The sequence below is a fragment of the Hippocampus zosterae genome, chromosome 9 (assembly GCF_025434085.1).
Source record: "Hippocampus zosterae strain Florida chromosome 9, ASM2543408v3, whole genome shotgun sequence".
Classification (NCBI taxonomy): Eukaryota; Metazoa; Chordata; class Actinopteri; order Syngnathiformes; family Syngnathidae; genus Hippocampus; species Hippocampus zosterae.
Genome location: NC_067459.1, coordinates 8,188,661 through 8,208,388, shown reverse-complemented (window position 1 = coordinate 8,208,388; position 19,728 = coordinate 8,188,661). Strand labels below are relative to the sequence as shown.

General features: G+C 45.1%; 1 protein-coding gene across 1 annotated transcript in view; it reads left to right on the top strand.

Annotated features, from left to right (window-relative positions):
* Nucleotides 1-19,728, top strand: part of LOC127607048 (metabotropic glutamate receptor 4-like) — a 208,857-nt gene that overhangs the window by 161,689 nt on the left and 27,440 nt on the right. Inside the window, exon 8 of the mRNA XM_052075088.1 lies at nucleotides 19,115-19,251. Coding sequence (XP_051931048.1) covers nucleotides 19,115-19,251 — 137 coding nt within the window. The remainder of the gene's footprint in view (nucleotides 1-19,114; nucleotides 19,252-19,728) is intronic.

Below are 19,728 nucleotides of genomic sequence, written 5' to 3'. Positions count from 1 at the left end.
CGTGTGCATGCGGGTGTGCGGGGGTGGTTGGTTTGTGCAGCGTTCGTGTAGATAAATTATTCATTTGAAGTCGTGCTCTGTGCGAGCTATCTTTTTTTCCTTTCAATTCTAATTAATATCTACTTGTCACTTTGGCAGAATGTCAATTAAATGTTTAATCCATAAAGAGTTTAAAAACTATTCAAGGAAACAAAAAGAGCCTCTCACTGGGAGTTTTTTCCTTTTTTTTAAAAGGCTTAATACCCGTCAAATTGTCTTGGCTCTGGGCAACAGGCTGAGTTTCAACCAATGTTGAATGCTATAAACAGACGTCCTGGGTATTCCAACCCAAATTAAGGTGGCTGGGATTCATGGTAGCGTTATGATAGGAGTCATATATTTATGTAGGTTTTACAGTCAACTCGGGCCGGGTTAGAGGTTAGGATGGATTCGGATTGCTAGAATTAGAGTTTGCATTTCATGGTGCTTAGGTGCAGTCGCGTTAGTGGTTAGTTAGGGTTCTAGTAAAAAGGGCGAAGAGTTATACTTTGTAGTTTGCCGTGTAGGGTTGATAGGATCAGAGGTCAGGGTTAGTGCGGATTATGGATGTAACAGTTTTGGATAATCAGGGTTAGAGTAAATCAGGACAGGAGTTATGGTTTGTAGGGTTAGGATTGCGAGGTTTACGGGTTGCTTTTATGTGGGTTGCTAGAGTGAGGGTTGGCTTGGATGTGGGTTAAATCTTAATCCTCGGGTCATTTGAGTGTCAGTCCCTCTGACCTCTGGTGGTCCCCAAGAAACTGAAAAAGTGGTCTTTAGGGCCGTTCACATGGCACACATTTGCTCCGGTGCTGCACCGAGATGGTTTGTTGCGGGATATTTTGCACCGCAGCAAATTGTGTGGAGCGTTCACACGTACAAAGCTGCTGAGCGGGGCAGCCCCGGTAAAGTCTCGGGGATGCCCCACTTGCGTTCACACGGCAGTTTCTGCAGCGGAGCAAAATGACAGAAAACAAACGAGCTGTCGTGTTGGTTCTTTTTAAAACGTACTGTATATACACAACTCAAGCGACGACTGGACCGGCACATCCTTCTCCTTCTCGGTTCTGCCTTCTGCTCGAGAGTGACCGCCCAAGAAAACGTAAATGAACGATGACTTTAATGACACTCAGAAAAGCAAACACTATTGCGCCAAACAGAAAATCAAGAGAGGAAATCACAAAATAAATTCTATGGGGGCGGGGGGTTGTGAACAAACAACAAAGGAACAAACAACTCCGAGACAGTCCAGTCTCCTACAAAAGGAAATATGTTACTAGCCAAGTCTTGTGTCATTATGAATCAACATATTACGGAAGTCCGACAGAGCACGAAAGCAACGCATTCTTGCCATACGTACTCTTCACAAGCATTTGCTCTGGAGCTAATTTAACCCAGTTGCGTTCACACATGCACATTTACACCGGTGCTGCCTCGCAAACGAGCATTTGCCCCGGAGCAAATATTTGACCCACCTCCCTGAGGTGGGTCAAATTTGGTCCGGTATAAGCTCTTTTCCGGGGCTACCCCGGAGCTAATTTGCACGTGTGAACGCTCTACTGGGGCAGCCCCGGTGCAGCACCGGACCAAATATTGCCCTGTGAACAGCCCTTATGAGTGACAGCGGTGAGATTCTGGATCTTAACAACAAACAAAAAAATAAAATATCTATCAAACTGTCAAATCATACCTTTGATGAGTACCAATTCTAATGCTGCATTTATCTGATGCGGGGCATCGATGATCCGCATGCTTTAAATTATTGGCTAAGTGTTGTTTTTGTGACAATAGTGTTGGATTTGGACGTATGTTGGGTTTCAGTGACACAACTTGGAGAATGAATAGTTACAGTGACCATTAAAAGTGTTGCACGGCACTTTTATCTCGCTAACCTCAATCCTTAGACATCTGCCGAGCAGAGACACTTGCCTAAAGGGACTCTTGACTTTCATTCGGCTCCCTATGAGTTTTTTTTTAGGTGGGGCGGGAGAATGAGGGGTCGCTGTGTGTGTGTGTGTGTGTGTGTGTGTGTGTGTGTGTGTGCGTGTGTGTGTGTGTGTGTGTGTGTGTGTGTGTGTGTGTGTGCTGCTGCTTTGAAAAGTCTGGCAAACCAGCGAGAAAAGTTACCTATCACCAAACAGGAAGATACGCTAAAGACCCAAATTGAAATGTTATCTATCATAACAGCAAGTCCATTTTTCAAAACCTGCAGTATGGACCCTCTCAGCTCCAAAGTTTGATAATATGTTCAGGAAAATGTGCCTCAAACAATATTTGATACTAGGAAAGTGGAAAAAAATACTTTTAAATAGCGTGCGTGTGCGTGAGTGTGATTGTGTGTGTGTGCGTTTATAAAGCGTTTCACAGGAAAACTTACATGGAACTACAGTAGGAAAGCACCAAGTACTTATGAGATGAGAAAATGAGATGAGAAAAGACTTTCTTGATCCATCAAACCTTAAATGAATTTATTTCAACAGTGTGTGTGCAGCTCCGTGAGCCATCACCTTACCGTGGTGGAGGGGTTTGTGTGTCCCAATGATCCTAGGAGCGAAGTTGTCTGGGGCTTTATGCCCCTGGCAGGGTCACCCATGGCAAACAGGTCCTAGGTGAGGGACCAGACAAAGCACGGCTCACAGAGCCCCTTATGAAAAATAAAATCGATGGTACTCAGTTTCCCTTGCCTGGACGCGGGTCACCGGGGCCCCCCTCTGGAGCCAGGCCTGGAGGTGGGGCTCGTTGGCGAGCGCCTGGTGGCCGGGCCTACACCCATGGCGCCCGGCCGGGCTCAGCCCGAAGAGGCAACGTGGGTCCCCCTTCTCATGGTCTCACCACCCGTGGGAGGGGTCAAAGGGGTCGGCTGCAATGCGAGCTGGGCGGCAGCCAAAGGCGGGGACCCTGGCGGTCCGATCCTCGGCTGCAGAAGCTAGCTCTTGGGACATGGAATGTCACTTCTCTGGCAGGGAAGGAGCCCGAACTGGTGTGTGAGGCAGAGAAGTTCCGACTGGATATAGTCGGACTTGCCTCCACACACAGCCTATGTTCTGGTACCAGTCCTCTCGAGAGGGATTGGACTCTCTTTCACTCTGGAGTTGCTCACGGTAAGAGGCGCAGAGCAGGTGTGGGCATGCTCATTGCCCCCCGGCTCAGTGCCTGTACATTGGGGTTCACACCGGTGGACGAGAGGGTTGCATCCCTCCACCAGCGGGTGGGGGGACGGGTCCTGACTGTTGTATGTGTATATGCACCAAACAACAGCTCAGCATACCCACCCTTTTTGGAGTCCTTGGAGGGTGTGCTGGAGAGTACTCCTGCTGGGCACTCCCTTGTTCTACTGGGGGACTTCAATGCTCACGTGGGCAATGACAGTGAGACCTGGAGGGGCGTGATTGGGAGGAACGGCCCCCCCGATCAGAACTCGAGTGATGTTTTGTTATTGGACTTCTGTGCTCGTCACGGACTGTCCATAACGAACACCTTGTTCAAACATAAGGGTGTCCACATGTGCACTTGGCACCAGGACACCCTAGGCCGTTCAATGATCGACCTCGTCGGATTTGCGGCCGCATGTTCTGGACACTCGGGTGAAGAGAGGGGCGCAGCTGTCAACTGATCACCACCTGGTGGTGAGTAGGCTCCGATGGTGGGGGAAGATGCCGGTCCGTTCTGGCAGACCCAAACGTATTGTGAGGGTTTGTTGGGAGCTTCTGGCGGAATCCCCTGTCAGAAGGAGTTTCAACTCCCACCTCCAACAAAGCTTTTCCCATGTTCCGGGGGCGACGAGGGACATTGAGTCCGAGTGGACCATGTTCCGTGCCTCTATTTTTGAGGCGGCCAATCTGAGTTGTGGCCGTAAGGTGGTTGGTGCCTGTCGTGGCGGCAACCCTCGTACTCACTGGTGGACACCAGCAGTAAGGGATGCCGTCAAGCTGAAGAAGGAGTCCTATCGAGCCTTTATGGCCTGTGGGACCCCAGAGGCAGCTGACGGGTATCGACTGGCCAAGCGGAACGCAGCTTTGGTGGTCGCCGAGGCAAAAGCCCGAGCATGGGAAGAGTTCGGTGAGGCCATGGAAGCCGACTTCCGGACGGCTTCGAGGAAATTCTGGTCCACCATCCGACATCTCAGGAGGGGGAAGCAGTGCACTACTAACACTGTGTACAGTGGGGATGGGGCGCTGCTGACTTCGACTCGGGACGTTGTGAACCGGTTGGCAGAGTACTTCGAAGACCTCCTCAACTCCACCAACACGCCTTCCTTGGAGGAAGCAGAGCCTGGGGACTCTGAGGTGGGCTCTCCTATCTCTGTGGTTGAAGTCACCAATGTGGTTAAAAAGCTCCTCGTTGGCAAGGCCCCAGGGGTGGATGACATCCGCCTGGAATTTCTCAAGGTTCTGGATGTTGTGGGGCTGTCCTGGTTGACACGCCTCTGCAACATCGCGTGGTCAACGGGGAGAGTGCCTCTGGATTGGCAGACCAGGGTGGTAGTCCCTCTTTTTAAAAAGGGGGACCGGAGGGTGTGTTCTAACTACAGAGGGATCACACTCCTCAGCCTCCCTGGTAAGGTCTATTCAGGGGTGCTGGAGAGGAGGGTCCGTCAGGAAGTCGAGCCTCAGATTGAGGAGGAGCAATGTGGTTTTCGTCCCGGCCGTGGAACAGTGGACCAGCTCTACACCCTTAGCAGGGTCCTCGAGGGTATGTGGGAATTCGCCCAACCAGTCTACATGTGTTTTGTGGACTTGGAGAAGGTGTTTGACCGTGTCCCTCGGGGAGTTCTGTGGGGGGTGCTTCGTGGGTATGGAGTACAGAGAACCCCCTGATACGGGCTGTTCGGTCACTATACCACCGATGTCAGAGTTTGTTTCGCATTGCCGGCAGTAAGTCGGAATCGTTTCCAGTGAGGGTAGGCCTCCGCCAAGGCTGCCCTTTGTCACAGATTCTGTTCATAACCTTTATGGACAGAATCTCTAGGCGCAGCCGAAGCGTTGAGGGGGTCCGTTTTGGTGGCCTCAGTATTGCATCCCTGCTTTTTGCAGATGATATGGAGCTGTTGGCTCCTTCAAACAGGGCTCCAACTCTCACTGGAGCGTTTCGCAGCCGAGTGTGAAGCGGTTGGGATGAAAATCAGCACCTCCAAATCTGAAACCGTGGTCCTCAGTCGGAAAAGGGTGGAGTGCCCCCTCTGGGTCGGGGGTGGGGGGGGGGGGATATCTTGCCCCAAGTGGAGGAGTTTAAGTATCTTGGGGTCTTGTTCACGAGTGAGGGCAGGAGGGAGCGAGAAATCGACAGGCGGATCGGTGCTGCGTCTGCTGTGATGCGGACGTTCTATCGGTCTGTCGTGGTGAAGAAGGAGCTGAGCCAAAGGGCGAAGCTCTCAATTTACCGGTCGATCTACGTCCCAACCCTCATCTATGGTCACGAGCTATGGGTCGTGACCGAAAGAACGAGATCCCGGATACAAGCGGCTGAAATGAGTTTTCTCCGCAGGTTGTCCGGGCTCTCCCTTAGAGATAAGGTGAGAAGCTCGGTCATCCGGGAGGGGCTCCGAGTCGAGCCGCTTCTCCTCCACATCGAGAGGAGCCAGATGAGGTGGCTTGGGCATCTGATTCGGATGCCTCCTGAACGCCTCCCTGGTGAGGTGTTCCGGGCATGTCCCACCGGGAGGAGACCCCGAGGAAGACCCAGGACACGCTGGAGAGACTATGTCACCCAGCTGGCCTGGGAACGCCTCGGGATCCCCCGGGGTGAGCTGGAAGAAGTAGCTAGGGAGAGGGAAGTCTGGGCTTCCCTGCTAAAGCTGTTGCCCCCGCGACCCGGCCCCGGATAAGCGGTAGAAGATGGATGGATGGATGGAGTGTGTGTGCAGGTTTCATCTGACCAGACAGGTTGTCTCCAGGTTACAGTACATCCCACTCCACATAATTGCATCAGCCCACAGCAAGATTTTGAAACTGTCCACATGTATGAAACAAGAGCTACAGCTGTATTTCCTGGACGGCGTGAATTCTATGATGACTGAGTTTACAGTATAGTGTGATGACAATAGGTAAAACGTTCGGTAAATATGTATATATGAAGAAAGACATATCAAGTCAAGTCAACAGTATTCATAGAGCACTTTCAAACAGCCATTGAACTGCATACAAAGTGCTGTACATGAAGCGATTTAACATACACAATAAACAGTATGACGAATCGGTAATAAAGGCGGTAGAAAGCACCAAGCAGTAAAATCAAGAACAAATCTAAGTCATGCTGAGTCGAACGCCAAAGAATACAAGTGAGTTTTGAGGCGTGACTTCTATTTATTTTGGTGTCAGGTTTAGAGTTATGCGTACTGCGGTTATGGTTGGGGGAGGCGTTGGGACAAATTTAAAATAGGTAGAATTAAAAAGTAGGGTAAGTCTTCTGGTTCGGGTTGTTTTACTTTGACTTCCATTTGAATTTTTACACTTAATTAGACTTGAATTAACATTGCGATATATACTGCATAATTTTACCATGAAAGGATTCAATTACCGGTAAACCCGATATTAATCTTAGGCCATATTGACCATTCTGACGTTATGGTTAGACTTAAAAAGGTTAGTTTAGGTTTAATCCGATTAAGGTCAGTCAGGAGTTGACTTCAGTAGAGTTTGGGTAAGTATGGTTGGGGTCAATGTTCGGTTAAGAAGAGCAAACTGTAATTTGACAGTATGAAACTTTTTCTGTCAAGAGGTGAAGAGGAGGCATCCCATTACAATCTCCACCGCTTGACAAAAAATATGTTCCGCTTTGTTTTTAACTTTACAATATTGCTCCATCGGGATGTCGGAGCTACACTTTAACCTGGTACTTGTTTTTTTTCTGGTTGGCACAGACAGACACATAATAGTTCATACATGTTGCTGGATGCGTTTGTTACAGGCTTTTGGTAAAAGCACAGGTAAGCACACAATTGAAGTAAAATATGTGCATCCTTCCATCCACCCATTTTCTGATCTGCTTAGCCCAGGGGTCAGCAACTGAAAATGTTGAAAGAGCCATATTGGACCAAAAAAAATAAAAACAAATGTGTCAAGCATGTTTTGGGAATGTGGGAGGAAACCGGAGTACCCAGAGAAAACCCACGCAGGCACGGGGAGAACACGCAAACTCCACACAGGAAGGCTGAAGCCGGAATCGAACGCTGCACCTCTGCACTGTGAAGCCGACGTGCTAACCAGTCGACCACCGGGCCGTCGTGAGTGGAATATAAGAAATCTTAAACATCAGACGGCTTGTGGCTCAGGAGTTAGCACAAATCGTCCGCTGTTCGAATTCTGCTCTGTCCAGGTCATATGTCATTGTCACTACAAATTTTGTTTTCCCACACCAGAGTGTGAGTTCATGAATATCCATTGTGAGTGCTTTGAGTGTGTGACACAAAATCTGATGTATCGGTAAATAGCAGAGATAATATCTAAACTGGAGTGTACTGTAAAAAAATAAATAAATAAATAAAATACTCTCATACAGCTATCCTAATGTCATATACTGTAATCCAAAAAACAGTAGTATACTCTTGAAGTTAACAATAAACTTGGTGTAAAATTACCATACCGCCCATTATTCTATACTTCATACTGTCATTTAAAATAAAGCAATACCTCGGTTTTCAACCGTAATCCGTTCCAGAAGGCTGTTCAAAATACGAAACTATTTTACTAGCCCATGATTAGGGGCTAATTACACTATGCGGAAATAACATAAAAAACAGTCAGATAAAAAACGTGTTTGTTGTAAATCACAACAAACATGTCTGCTCACAATGAACGCTATAGGAGGAAGCGTCACTTCCTCATGTAAGGAAACCGAAAGGAGTCAAGTGGCGTATTCTGGTTTGCTCAGTTTGGTCGAAAACTGGTGTTTGGTCGAGATCCGAGGCGTGAAAATCTCGAATTTTCTGGTTAAAAACTGATGTGGTCGATAACAGAGACGTTCGAAAACCGAGGTTTGACTGTTCCGTACTATTGTGTTAATGTAAAATAAGAGTACATTACCGGCGCCTTTGCTGGCAGTAATCTACTGTTATTTTGCAGAAAAAAAATGTTTGAGTGTATTTAACACTTTCAGGGTCTCAGCGATTACTGCAGTGGACAGTTTATCATTTTGTCAGGTTACAGGGTGCATCAAAGTTTTAAGGATTAGTATCAGTAACGTTTGGGCTCGTGGGGCTGGAGCTGCGAGATGGTTAGGGGTATGGTTAGTCTTGGATTAGTAGAAGTCATCCTTCTGTCGAATTGGTTCACCTTTTTTATGATAATTCAATATTGGAACAGAGGCAGCAAGAATCTCGTGTACAACACTGGTCTGTTTGTCAGCAGTTTTGGTGGGTAGCCGCTAAAAATAATGATGACGGCAAGAATGTATGGGCTTCTTGGGTTTCTCATGCACTGAGGATGAAAAGCTCTTTAAAAAGTGAGACGCTCGCAGTGTGTCACTGGCACTAAAACCCATTTATCTGCCATATCTCAGTGCACTGTCTGGTGGGTGCACGCTAAGCTAGCTGACGAGAGATAACCTTTTTGAAAAACTGGAACATAATCTCCAGATAGTTCTCATAATCTGCTAATATCTGTGTGATTCTTTTACACTCTATCCGATCACATTTTCCACACTGACAAATCCAGAGTCAGAGCCCTTTTTCTTTGTGAATCAATTTCACAGCTCAGTTTCAGCCCATTCAGCAGCAGCAGCCGGCAAAGCACGAATACTCAAACACATCCACTGTGACTGTCCTTCGATTTGTTCTCAGTCCAATTGGTCAAGAGCAGAGAATCAGCTTCTCATCAGTCTTTCCTTTCTCCTGAGATCTCGTCACAAGAGTATGTTTTCTTTGTAGTTGTTGTTGTTGGGTTTTTTTTTTGTGCCTCCTCTTTTTTTATCCATTTAAAACTCACAAATGTCTCACTTTTTCTCCAGACGTGAGCATAATGAAACGCAAAGTATATTTGCTGCTAAAAAAATGCCTTTTTTCCACAAGCAAAGTGCATTTTAGGTCATGGAAAATGAACTTTTTAGAGCAGTGTTGCCCCGCTCTTTAAACATAAACATACTCAAAGGATATTTAAATATCATATGAAAGGCAAAATGCGTTTGAGCTCACGCAATATTGAGAATCGGCAGATAAGGCATTTGTTGTTCTTTTTGCTGCAGCTTTTTATCCCTCTGAGGTGGAGAAGTGGATTTTGTGACCATTTTTCTGACAAGTGCTGACCTGCTGATATTGTATTACTGCGGTATCATGTTTACAATCCAAACCAGCTTGATCAAAATCTGCTCCTTGATGACTTTGCAAACAGAAACACGTATCCTGATTGAGTACTTGCTTGTGCTACTTGCACAACTGTATCAACTTTTTGAAGCAAGCTATCTTTACTTGTTTTTTTTAAACCTTTCCAAGTGACATTTCCTGTGAAATTGACACATACATTTGCATAAATTAAATAACGTGTTTTTTTCTTGTTTTACAAAGCCTGTGTTTTCATTAAAATTAACATTTGACGCGCTGTAGAGCTTGTGATTGCAACAAAATCAGCTGCCGACAAAGTCACCAAGTCATGATGGAGCCATCGAGGCGCAAGACACACTTGGAGAGAGAAGTGTACTTGTGGCAAATTCTGCATGATATAAAGGTCGTTAAGAGTTAATGACGATGTAGCGGGGAAACATGCCTCCATTTGCCAACGTGTCCCGCTTGTGCGTTGATGTGTGTGTGTGTGTGTGTGTTTGTGTGTGTGTGTGTATGTGTGGGGGCGGGCAAACAAAGCGACAAAAAAAACCATGTTGGATTAATGCTCACTTATTCTTAAGGTGCGTACCGCTACCGTGATCATTAAATAGCGCATATGTTTACAAGCAGTTAATTAACCCCAGTGGCCCGGAACAAGCAGGTGGCTGTCAGTTGGCGTGCGTTTGCAACCTCGGGGCCCACGGTGTCACATTAGAGTGCAGCTCAATGTCGTGGTGGCAGGGGAGGAAGAGGAGGGGAGGAAGGGAGTGGGGTGGGGAGGAGGGGGGTTCATGGGGCTCTGTGGAGTTCATTGTGCGAGGAGACTGTTTAGACAAGCAGTTTGTGCCACATGACAGGCCTCATTTCAATTTTGCAACTCCCACATTGGCCACGCTGGTCTAGAATCTCCACCCTAATGAAGAGGACTTACCACTGACTGACATGGGGAGAATGACAAAAACCACAGGTCACTCCCCCCCCCCCCTTGTTCATTTCATTTTTCATTTCATTATCCACTTCCTGTTCTTTTCTTTTGGGGGGGGTGCCTTTTTTTTCTTCTCCATTTTGTTCACCACTGGAGAGGTGTGATGTGCTGTGCCAGCACATGATGCCATCTGTATCACAGCATCTTTAAAGTTTGTTATGTTTTGTTTTTAACGGAGTTCCAATCTCGGGGTACTACTCTTCAGACTTCTGTCAAAAATGCTATTAAATGTGAGATGATGATGATTTTGTGCTCTGTTTAATTGATATCGAAGGACCTGTTTTGAAATCCATTTTGAGGGTGCTACACCGAAATTCTGTGGGAAAATGGTGTCAGAAGTGACACGATAAGATGCGAAGGAAAAGGTAGCAGAATTTGAATCAATTAGTGGACTAGTCGACTTGACTACTCTGCATATATATATATATATATATATATATATATATATATATATATATATATATATATATATATATATATATATATTTTTTTTTTTAAACGCAGTATATGTGTGCTCAAAGGAGTTTTGCTGGTGCTAGTTAGTTTAGTGGGGAAAAAAAAGATGAAGTTGGTACTTGCTTTTGAGGTCATTGCCGAGGTTTGTCACCCCAATATACTGGAATCTGATGTGACTACTGACGTGTGACTAACACGTATCCATTTAGAATCCTGCAAACCACTGGCTCTAGTGGTGAATGTCAGCGGTCCATAAACGTGTTTTGTCCCATTGTTCCCGTCAGCATTGCTGATGCGCGAGCGTCCCGCCGCCAGAGCCGAAATTGCTCCTTGGTGAGTCTCTGCGGGTGTCCACATAAATGACAAATGCATGTTTGTGCTTGATTGTGAAGTGGTCATTGAGTGGAGAGTAAAAGGAATGCCGGGATACTGTTAGCAGACACAAATCATGGAGTCAAATTTCGGCATAAGTGGCAAGAGCATATTATAATAATAATAATAATAATAATAATAATACATTTAATTTTGAAAGCACTTTTCATCGTACTCAAAGACACTTTTCAAGAGTTTAAAACACGAGATAAAATGTAAACAAGCATACATGGTTTAAAACAAACACATTTAGAAGAAGAAAAACAACTTCAAAAAGGGAAAAACAGATTAAAAGGCGTTTTGCGGAACAGGTGAGTTTTAAGAAATGATTTAAAAGATTGCAGGTCAGTACAGTTGCGGATGTGTTAGAAAGTTCCATAGGGTGGGGGCGGCGAGAGAGATGGTTCGGTCCGCCCAGGTTCTGAGCCTGGTCACGGGAATGGCAAAGAGGTTTGTCTTTGAGGAGCAGAGGTTGCGGGAAGGAGTGTATGGGTGAAGAAAGTCGGAGCGGTAGGAGGGGGCCTGATATGTGTTTCAAATTTGTTGCTGTTTTTTTCACATTTATTTCACTTATTTGATTGAAAAATACAAAGACACTCATATGATAACTACAGTTACATTTTTCAATGTTTTTGAGGTTCACGACTTAAAAGTTTTTTCCAGCCTGCTGTACGGCATGGAAGGTACTGTGGATTATGGAAAATGTACTGACATCCAAGGTACCAACAGAGGCAGAGGGCAAAACGTGTGATAGGGGAGTGTCCAGTTTAATGCCTGAGACTCACTGCCCATGCCCCTTTGCATTGAAACAACTGACGATGTCATGCTGACGTTACCTCAATGCCCCAAGTCATATGGGTTGTGTCAACATGAACGTCAATGCACACTACCTCCCCACCTCACCCCTAAAACTCACCAAATAGTTCCACATGGAAAGTTGTTTAAATTAGCCCAGACAACATTTTCATCAAAAACAATTCAGTGTGCTCGATGTCATTTTGAGTTGAAGCAGCCATTTTGGGCCAACTGCAGGGCCCGTACTTTCATCTTGTCCTTGTAAGAACTGTAGTATCCAAATGACTCCCAATCCAAAGCAGAGATCCTAATCAGATGTGTTATAAAAATGGAGAGTATTTCTGCAATCATCAAATGTGGGCACAACATGACAGTCTATCATTCATAAACGCCACCAGGAAAGGAAAAAAAAACCTTTGACACCAGTTTTTCTGATCAATACAAAATGGGCTGGGCATTTCTATATGAACAGAACACATGAAAAAGTCTCAAGGACACATGCCTGAAGTTGAACAGGAAGTCATGCAGTTTGCATTGAACAGCCACTCCGTAACACTTCAAGAGCTCCTACTTTCACATGAATCCTCCTCGTTAATTTGCCAAAATATAACCCAATCGAAACCTGTTATCTCAGATGCATGTCCTGAAAATGTGAAGTGTTTTTCTGTCAACGCCGTCTATATATGCCACAACATGGCATCCCACTTTGCTGATCATTTCATTAGTGGGTTTGTAGTGAAAAAAGGAAGTGCATTGGTCGCTTCTTACAGCTTCAATTTCTATTGTTTCTTATGGGAAAATTGTCTCACAATCCGACAATCTTCAATGTTGAGTCAGTGCCACCCTTACAAAATGCTTGAAAATTGAACAAAAAATGTATATATTGGCTGTCAATGTTTTTAATGCACGTTGTAATTCTGCCCCCCGCCCCCACTTTTGGGGACACAAAGTCAGCATAATCCTCCCATGACGGCTGCTTTGTAGTGTGGGCGTCATTGTCACCAAAGCAGGCCACACTGAAGCTATAATCCACATCTGGATGAGTCAGCCCAGCTGTGGATGAGAGCGCAGCATCCTCGGCGATGAAATAAAGAAAAACGACTCAGCAGAATTATCAGACGCACCCTTTTCATTACGGATGTGTGAGAGGCTTTCAAATAAACAGATCGTCTTTGGGAGGGGGTGAAGAACAAAACCAAAACTCCAAAATAATGCATGGGTTATTTTAATCACATTTGTGAATCTTGACAGCAGAAGCAACTGAGCACAGTCCCTCCGCTGTGCCTCTCAGGACGGCTCTCCCATGTTCTACCTTGATTAAACGCTTCACCGGGCTGGCAGTGAGGCTCATCAAAATGCTGTATGGTAAAGACGAGGCCTGTCTTTTTAGTGACACGTCATTACGGCGTGTCTTCCAACAACACACAGTTATCACGGTGATGAAGCGTAAGACGGAAAGTCAAAGCTTATCGTTGTTAGCGCTCCGACTGTAGCTCAGGGTCGTTATTGCACAACTCAGGTCCAGTAGGTGTTGATCATCAGAAGGGCACTTTCCATTCGGTTAACACAGGCAGTTCCTTCGGGCCCTGTTTTATTCTGTTTAAATCAATTCTCATCAGTTTCATCTTAAATCTCAAAGCGTACTCAAATTCTGAAAAAACAATCAAAGGTTTCCTCTGTTCTGATTGTTGCAACCCCCACACCCCCCTTCCTTCTTCACGCAATGGGCTACTCCATCTCTGCACTGTGCATGTGCAGACTTGACTCAGGGTGATGGCTGCAAAACAAATTTGTTGGTGGGGTTGTGAGTAATAAGACTCATTACCCCAATGGAGCAGAAAAAATCAGAAAGTGAGTAGAAAAGAAATAGATTTGATCAATGCTACACAAGGTTTCAACATTTTTGACAGTAACAAATGTGCGTTACTGACATCAGCAAGAACCAGACGCTATAGTAGCTCTGTGGTCATGTTGGAATAATAGAAGTGATGCTTTTCATCACCAAAGTGGGAATAATAGTATTAAGACTTGGAATGGTAAACTTTTTGTAATGTTGATGGTTCAAATCTAGTACCTGACCTCAGATGATTCAGTTATTAGTTGATAATCTCTAACAAGAATTTGAGGAATTTCAGGATTTCTTTCATCTAAGGAAATCAAATAATCTTCTAAAATTTACATGGTTTAGTTGATAATGTTCAAAATCTTTTGTGATAAATGTTTTTCCATGACAGCTGGAACACATAAAAATGGTTCTGTAACTATTAACTTAAGATGTGAGATAATTGTAACAGATTTTGAAAGAAAGACAGCATGACTTAAATTAACTCTTTTATTCCCCATGACGTATAAATGCATCTTGAAAATTCACTATGGTCGCCTACCCATGACGGATTTTTACGTCGTTTGAGGTGTTTTTGTTTTTTTTTGGTGTGTGTCATAGTAGGGTCTGACGCAGCCTCTGACTCAGGATCAGGCTTGTCTGCATCATAAATCATTTACTATTTGTCCAGCAGGTGGCAACAGGTGTAAGGGATCAGCCAGAATCATGCTGCAGAACAAGTAGAAGTAGAAGTAGAGAAGGAGAGGTGTATATGGAGAGTTGTGGAGTCGCGTGGAATTAGTAAACAGTGCATTCAAATCAGTAGTGATGGAGAAATCAAAACAATTAACCCTTGAAGATTTCTGTTGGGTAAGAAAATATTCCCCCAAGCATGACAAGGATGATGGAGTTAATGAAACCAGGATGCTTCATCTGCGCAAATAGCGAGCAGCAGCCATCAAAAGAAGGTGCGCGAACATTGTGTGGATCATGGGGCCCGCGTGGCGCTCGGATAGTGCATCAAAGGTGCCGCGTCTGTCTTGGCAAAGGCAAGCGGAGTGAAAACAGAATGTGGTCTAAGACTTATTGTGTACCCTTGCGTCAGGACAATTGTTCCCTTTTTTATCACACCCCCAAAAAAAATTAGCAAAAATTGCAGGGTGGCGGGGGAAACACATGCACATGCATGAATGTGTACGTACAGTACACTTGCACAGTCGTGGGTCAGCAGAGCGAAGAGAAGGGGGCTCCCCCGTGTTCATCATGATGGTGCTGGAGGTGTGGCTGCCTACCCAAACTGCCTGGGGTCTCCCCGTCAGGAAGTCCAGCAGCTAGTTACACATGGAGGTGCTGAGCCCCAGTTGTTCCAGTTTGTGAATGAGCTACTGTGGGATGATGGTGTTGAATGCTGATCTGAAGTCCGTGAACAGCATTCTGATGTGTGAGTCCTTGGTCTCCAGTTGGGTGAGGGCTGAATGGAGGGCAATGGAGATGGCATCTGCAGTCAATCGATTACGCCGATATGCGAACTGGTAACAGGACCATGGATGTTGTCATTTGCACCTCTGAGGGATCACCTCACACTATCACGGGAAAGCGTCAGCACCTGGTCGCCACAAAGAGGTCGGGTCTTCTATGCTGGGGTGTTGTTGCCTACCTCAGAGCGGGTGAAGAAGTCATTAAGGTTGTTCAGCAGAGAGATGGAGCTGTCACAGATCTGAGAAGAGGATTTGTAGTCTGTGATGGTCTCGACCCCCGCCACAGGTTCCTGGTGTCTTCAATCCTCTCGGAGTATTATCTCTTGGCCATTCAAATGCCTTGTGACAGGTTGGCCCTGGCAGTCTTTCGACCCACTACGTCCCCAGCTCTGAAGGCAGTGCCCCTTGCCCTCAGGAGCCTGCGGACCTCATCTGCCAGCCATGGCTTCTGATTGGCCCGGATGGTGATTTTTCTGGTGACCGTGACATCGTCCATGCACTTCCTCATGTAGGATGTCACAGTCTCTGTATACTCATGGAGGTCAGTGATGCTGCTATTGGTGGTAGCTGCCTGTTTGAACATACTCCAGTCCGTGGTGGAGAAGAAGTCTTGGAGTGCCTCTGTAGACCCCTCAGGCCACACCGGTACCTGCTTTCTAGCTGGTTTGATGACTTTAACCAGCGGCCTGTATGCCGACATTAGCATTACGGTGGTGTGGTCTAAGGCACCGAGGTAGGGGAGGGCTTTTTTTGACTCTGTGTATGATACCTACAGTATTTATGCATTGGAGCGTCTTAAAATGAAACAGAAAAAAGACATAAAAATCTTCATAAAATTATACACGGCAGCAAGTTCTTGTGTGTGCAACCTGAATTTCTGCCAACACACAAGCTTCTTCAAATTCTAATAGTGGCTGTCTTACTATCATTATCGTGGCAAATAAGACAAGTTTCCCTGAATCGTTCTTTTTGATTAAAAATATATATATCTGAAGATTGTTATGCTATTTTGAAAGAAGACTATTTTTCACGAGAGGAGCTGTCGTCCTTTTCCCCTTCTCACTTCAAGTCAAAGCACAATAAGCACTGATGTGTGCGTGTATGTGTGGGTGTGTGTGTGTGTGTGTGTGTGTGTGTGTGTGTGCGTGCTAGAAATGATCGAACTGATTAAGAAACGATGCAGGCATCATCATTTTTGTATGGAGGTGAACTTCCTTTCGCTAGTCTAACGCATAGCGATTGCATCAAACTTTAAAATATACTCGCACGCTGCTGAAATAATGTCAGCATCATATCCTCCTGACCACCAGTAGTTCAAATTTGTCCTCTGTAGAGGACATTTGTGAACCTAAATATCTCCCACCCAGTGCCTCAAATCGCATTAACTCCTTTTGTTACTCTAAAGAGGACATTCAGTGCTTTCCAATGATACCATATTTGTAGGGGTTAGAAAAAGTAAGAAAATGGCTTCCCTCAGTGCAAGCATTGTTAATGGGAAGAGGAAAAGTAATACTTCTTATCAAACACATTTTGTCTTGAAGAGCTGTTGGAATTTTAATGATAAGACTCTTATGAACACGTTAACGTGTAGTTTGAGTTGTTTTAAGTGTATTTGAGCCTGTTTAAAAAATGTGGGATTTCAAAAAACTTTTGGAGTAGTCCAATTACTTCACACACAAAGTGAAATTAGACTACAGTCGTTGGGAATCACTTACAACGTGGGTGAGTTTTCGTAGAAAACTTAAGGAGGAATGATCGTTTCAAAAATATTTTCATTCGTGATGAATGAATATTTTAAAATATGCGAGCTTCTCTTTTTGAGATAGGCAATTCAACGGTACTGTCATTCATTGAGATTAAGCATGTATCTCACGAGTGTGAAAAATCTATTTGGAATTCTAAAATGATTATTGTTTAAGTGGTCAGGTGTTGCCAGTTGCTCCTCAGAGTCTTTGGATCTTGAAATTCTTCACCACCTCCAGTTTCGATGACATGCTGTTTTATATGTAAGTTGTTGCCATATCAGCTCAGTGATGACTGTCAGCCTTTTTAAGTTATTTCTAAGGGGTCTGCAATCTCCAAAGGAGACTGCAAAATACTATAAAACTCATCTGTACAGCTGCCTCAGCCTTGTCATCGCCCGTCGGTATTAACTGTCACTCCCTTTCACGGCGGTACGAGTCGTGCAGCGAGATAACATCCATTCCTGCGTTTAATCCCCCCGTGAGCCTGTGATGAGTGCGGCCAATCGCTTCTCTAATCAGTATAAACAGATGTGGATGAGGACCAAATTCACCCTGCGCGAATGCCAGAAATTTGTGGAGTTATTTGGACATGACACCAACTCCAAATGTGACGTAGAATGTAGGACTTTATACTTGTGGGTGTAACAATTTGTCATCCGATACTTTGGCAGAAAAGCGAAATTGCTACTAATCTGCAGTGTGGATCCAATTACCAAACGGTTTCTTACTAGTATTGGAAAGGAATAACACTAACATCATCAGGAAGGTAGCAAAAATCATGGTTTGAGCTGCAATCATAGTTTTGTATGATTTTTGGAAGATCCCAAAGCAAAAGGTCTGTGAGGGGAGGAGGCAGTAGCAAAAGATCTATGGAGGTTGCGAGACCTCCATAGTTCACATCCAAACAGCAGCTCTCGCAGCTATTCTGTCATACTGGATTGAAATTCAAGCAGAAGCTCTCCAAACAGTCACCAGTTCAAGGGATGCATGAAATGCGAGACAGCTATCAAATATGAAGTCCTGTGTTGAAGTGTAACTTTACCTGATGAGATGCTTTTGATCAAAATCGCTTTGACTTCAGCGAAAAACAGAGGTTTCTGGAGCCTATCCCAGCTGTCGTCGAGCAGTAGGCGGGGTAGCTCTTGAACTGGTTGCCAGCCAATCGCAGGGCAAACAGAGACGAACAACCATCCACTCTCACATTCCCATCTAGGGACAATTTAAGATAAGATAAGATAAGATATCCTTAATTCGTCCCACACTGGGGAAATTTATAGCCTCCAGCAGCAAGGATGTATGTAGAAAGAAAAAAGGAGAAAGAGAAAAAAAAAATTTAGAGTGTTCAATCAGCCTGACATGCATGTTTTTGGAATGTGGGAGGAAACCGGAGTACCCGGAGAAAACCCACGCAGGGAGGCCAGAGCTGCCAATGAACCAAAAACCTCTGCACTGTCATGAGAAAAACATCCTTTGCGTAATCAATCATTTGGAGCATAATGTATTTGTATGGGGCGGCCCGGTAGTCCAGTGGTTAGCACGTCGGCTTCACAGTGCAGAGGTACCGGGTTCGATTCCAGCTCCGGCCTCCCTGTGTGGAGTTTGCATGTTCTCCCCGGGCCTGCGTGGGTTTTCTCCGGGTGCTCCGGTTTCCTCCCACATTCCAAAAACATGTGTGGCAGGCTGATTGAACACTCTAAATTGTTCCTAGGTGTGAGCGTGAGTGCGAATGGTTGTTCGTTTCTGTGTGCCCTGCGATTGGCTGGCAACCGATTCAGGGTGTCCCCCGCCTACTGCCCGAAGACAGCTGGGATAGGCTCCAGCACCCCCCGCGACCCTAGTGAGGATCAAGCGGCCCGGAAGATGAATGAATGAATGTATTTGTATGAATAACAATTCAAGGCCATAAAACTCTCAAATGAAATAAAGTGAGCAAGATGATAACTGAGCAACTGAGCATGTATTCTTAAGCCGCTGCACAAACTAGTTAATCGCATGCCGTTTATTGCCTCGTATTTCAGGACCGTCATACCCTGAGAAACTTTGTCATCAAAGTTTTGGTGTTGGTCATACATAGTTTGGGAAAGCTTGAAATAGACAAATAATGTCAACACACAACACAAATGTGCATTTGACAGAAAAGATTCTAATACATGATAATGAAATGAGGCACCATGATTTTCCCATTTCCAGGCATCGCAGGAAACCCGGTGCTCTTCAACGAAAATGGAGATGCACCCGGACGCTATGAGATCTATCAGTACCAGATACGTAACCTCACGCCAGAGTACAAGATCATCGGCCACTGGACAGATCAACTTAATCTCAATGTGAGTGACATAAAATGGACTCATAGTTTGTGTCTTTGCTTGTTCGCTAACTCCTTCGCAAATCATTTGATGGGTGCCATCTTCTGTGAGTAAATATCCTGAGGGCCTCCTTGAATGAGCGCATGATGAAAAGGAAGCCATGACAGACACATTTAATAGCATTTGTGCCCCTTGGCGTCATTAACTGCTAAAACATAACACTGTGGGCTCTGCAGTCTGTGATGAAGTGACGGTCTTGTACCAGTCAACGGCATAAAAGGGAACAAAACAAATTGTGTTTTGACAATGTGAAGAAGAAGGCCTTGGGCAGCTGAAAAGAGATTAAAGTTGAAACACATGAAGCAGCTTGATAGAGAGAAGCTTTTGTCTTCTGTATTTCTTTCAACAACCTGCTGCTGACTTCAGTTGAGTCAAGCGCACCAAGTGAGCTGGCTTTATTTAATTAGTTTGCTTTGTTTGTTTTATTTATTTTTTTAT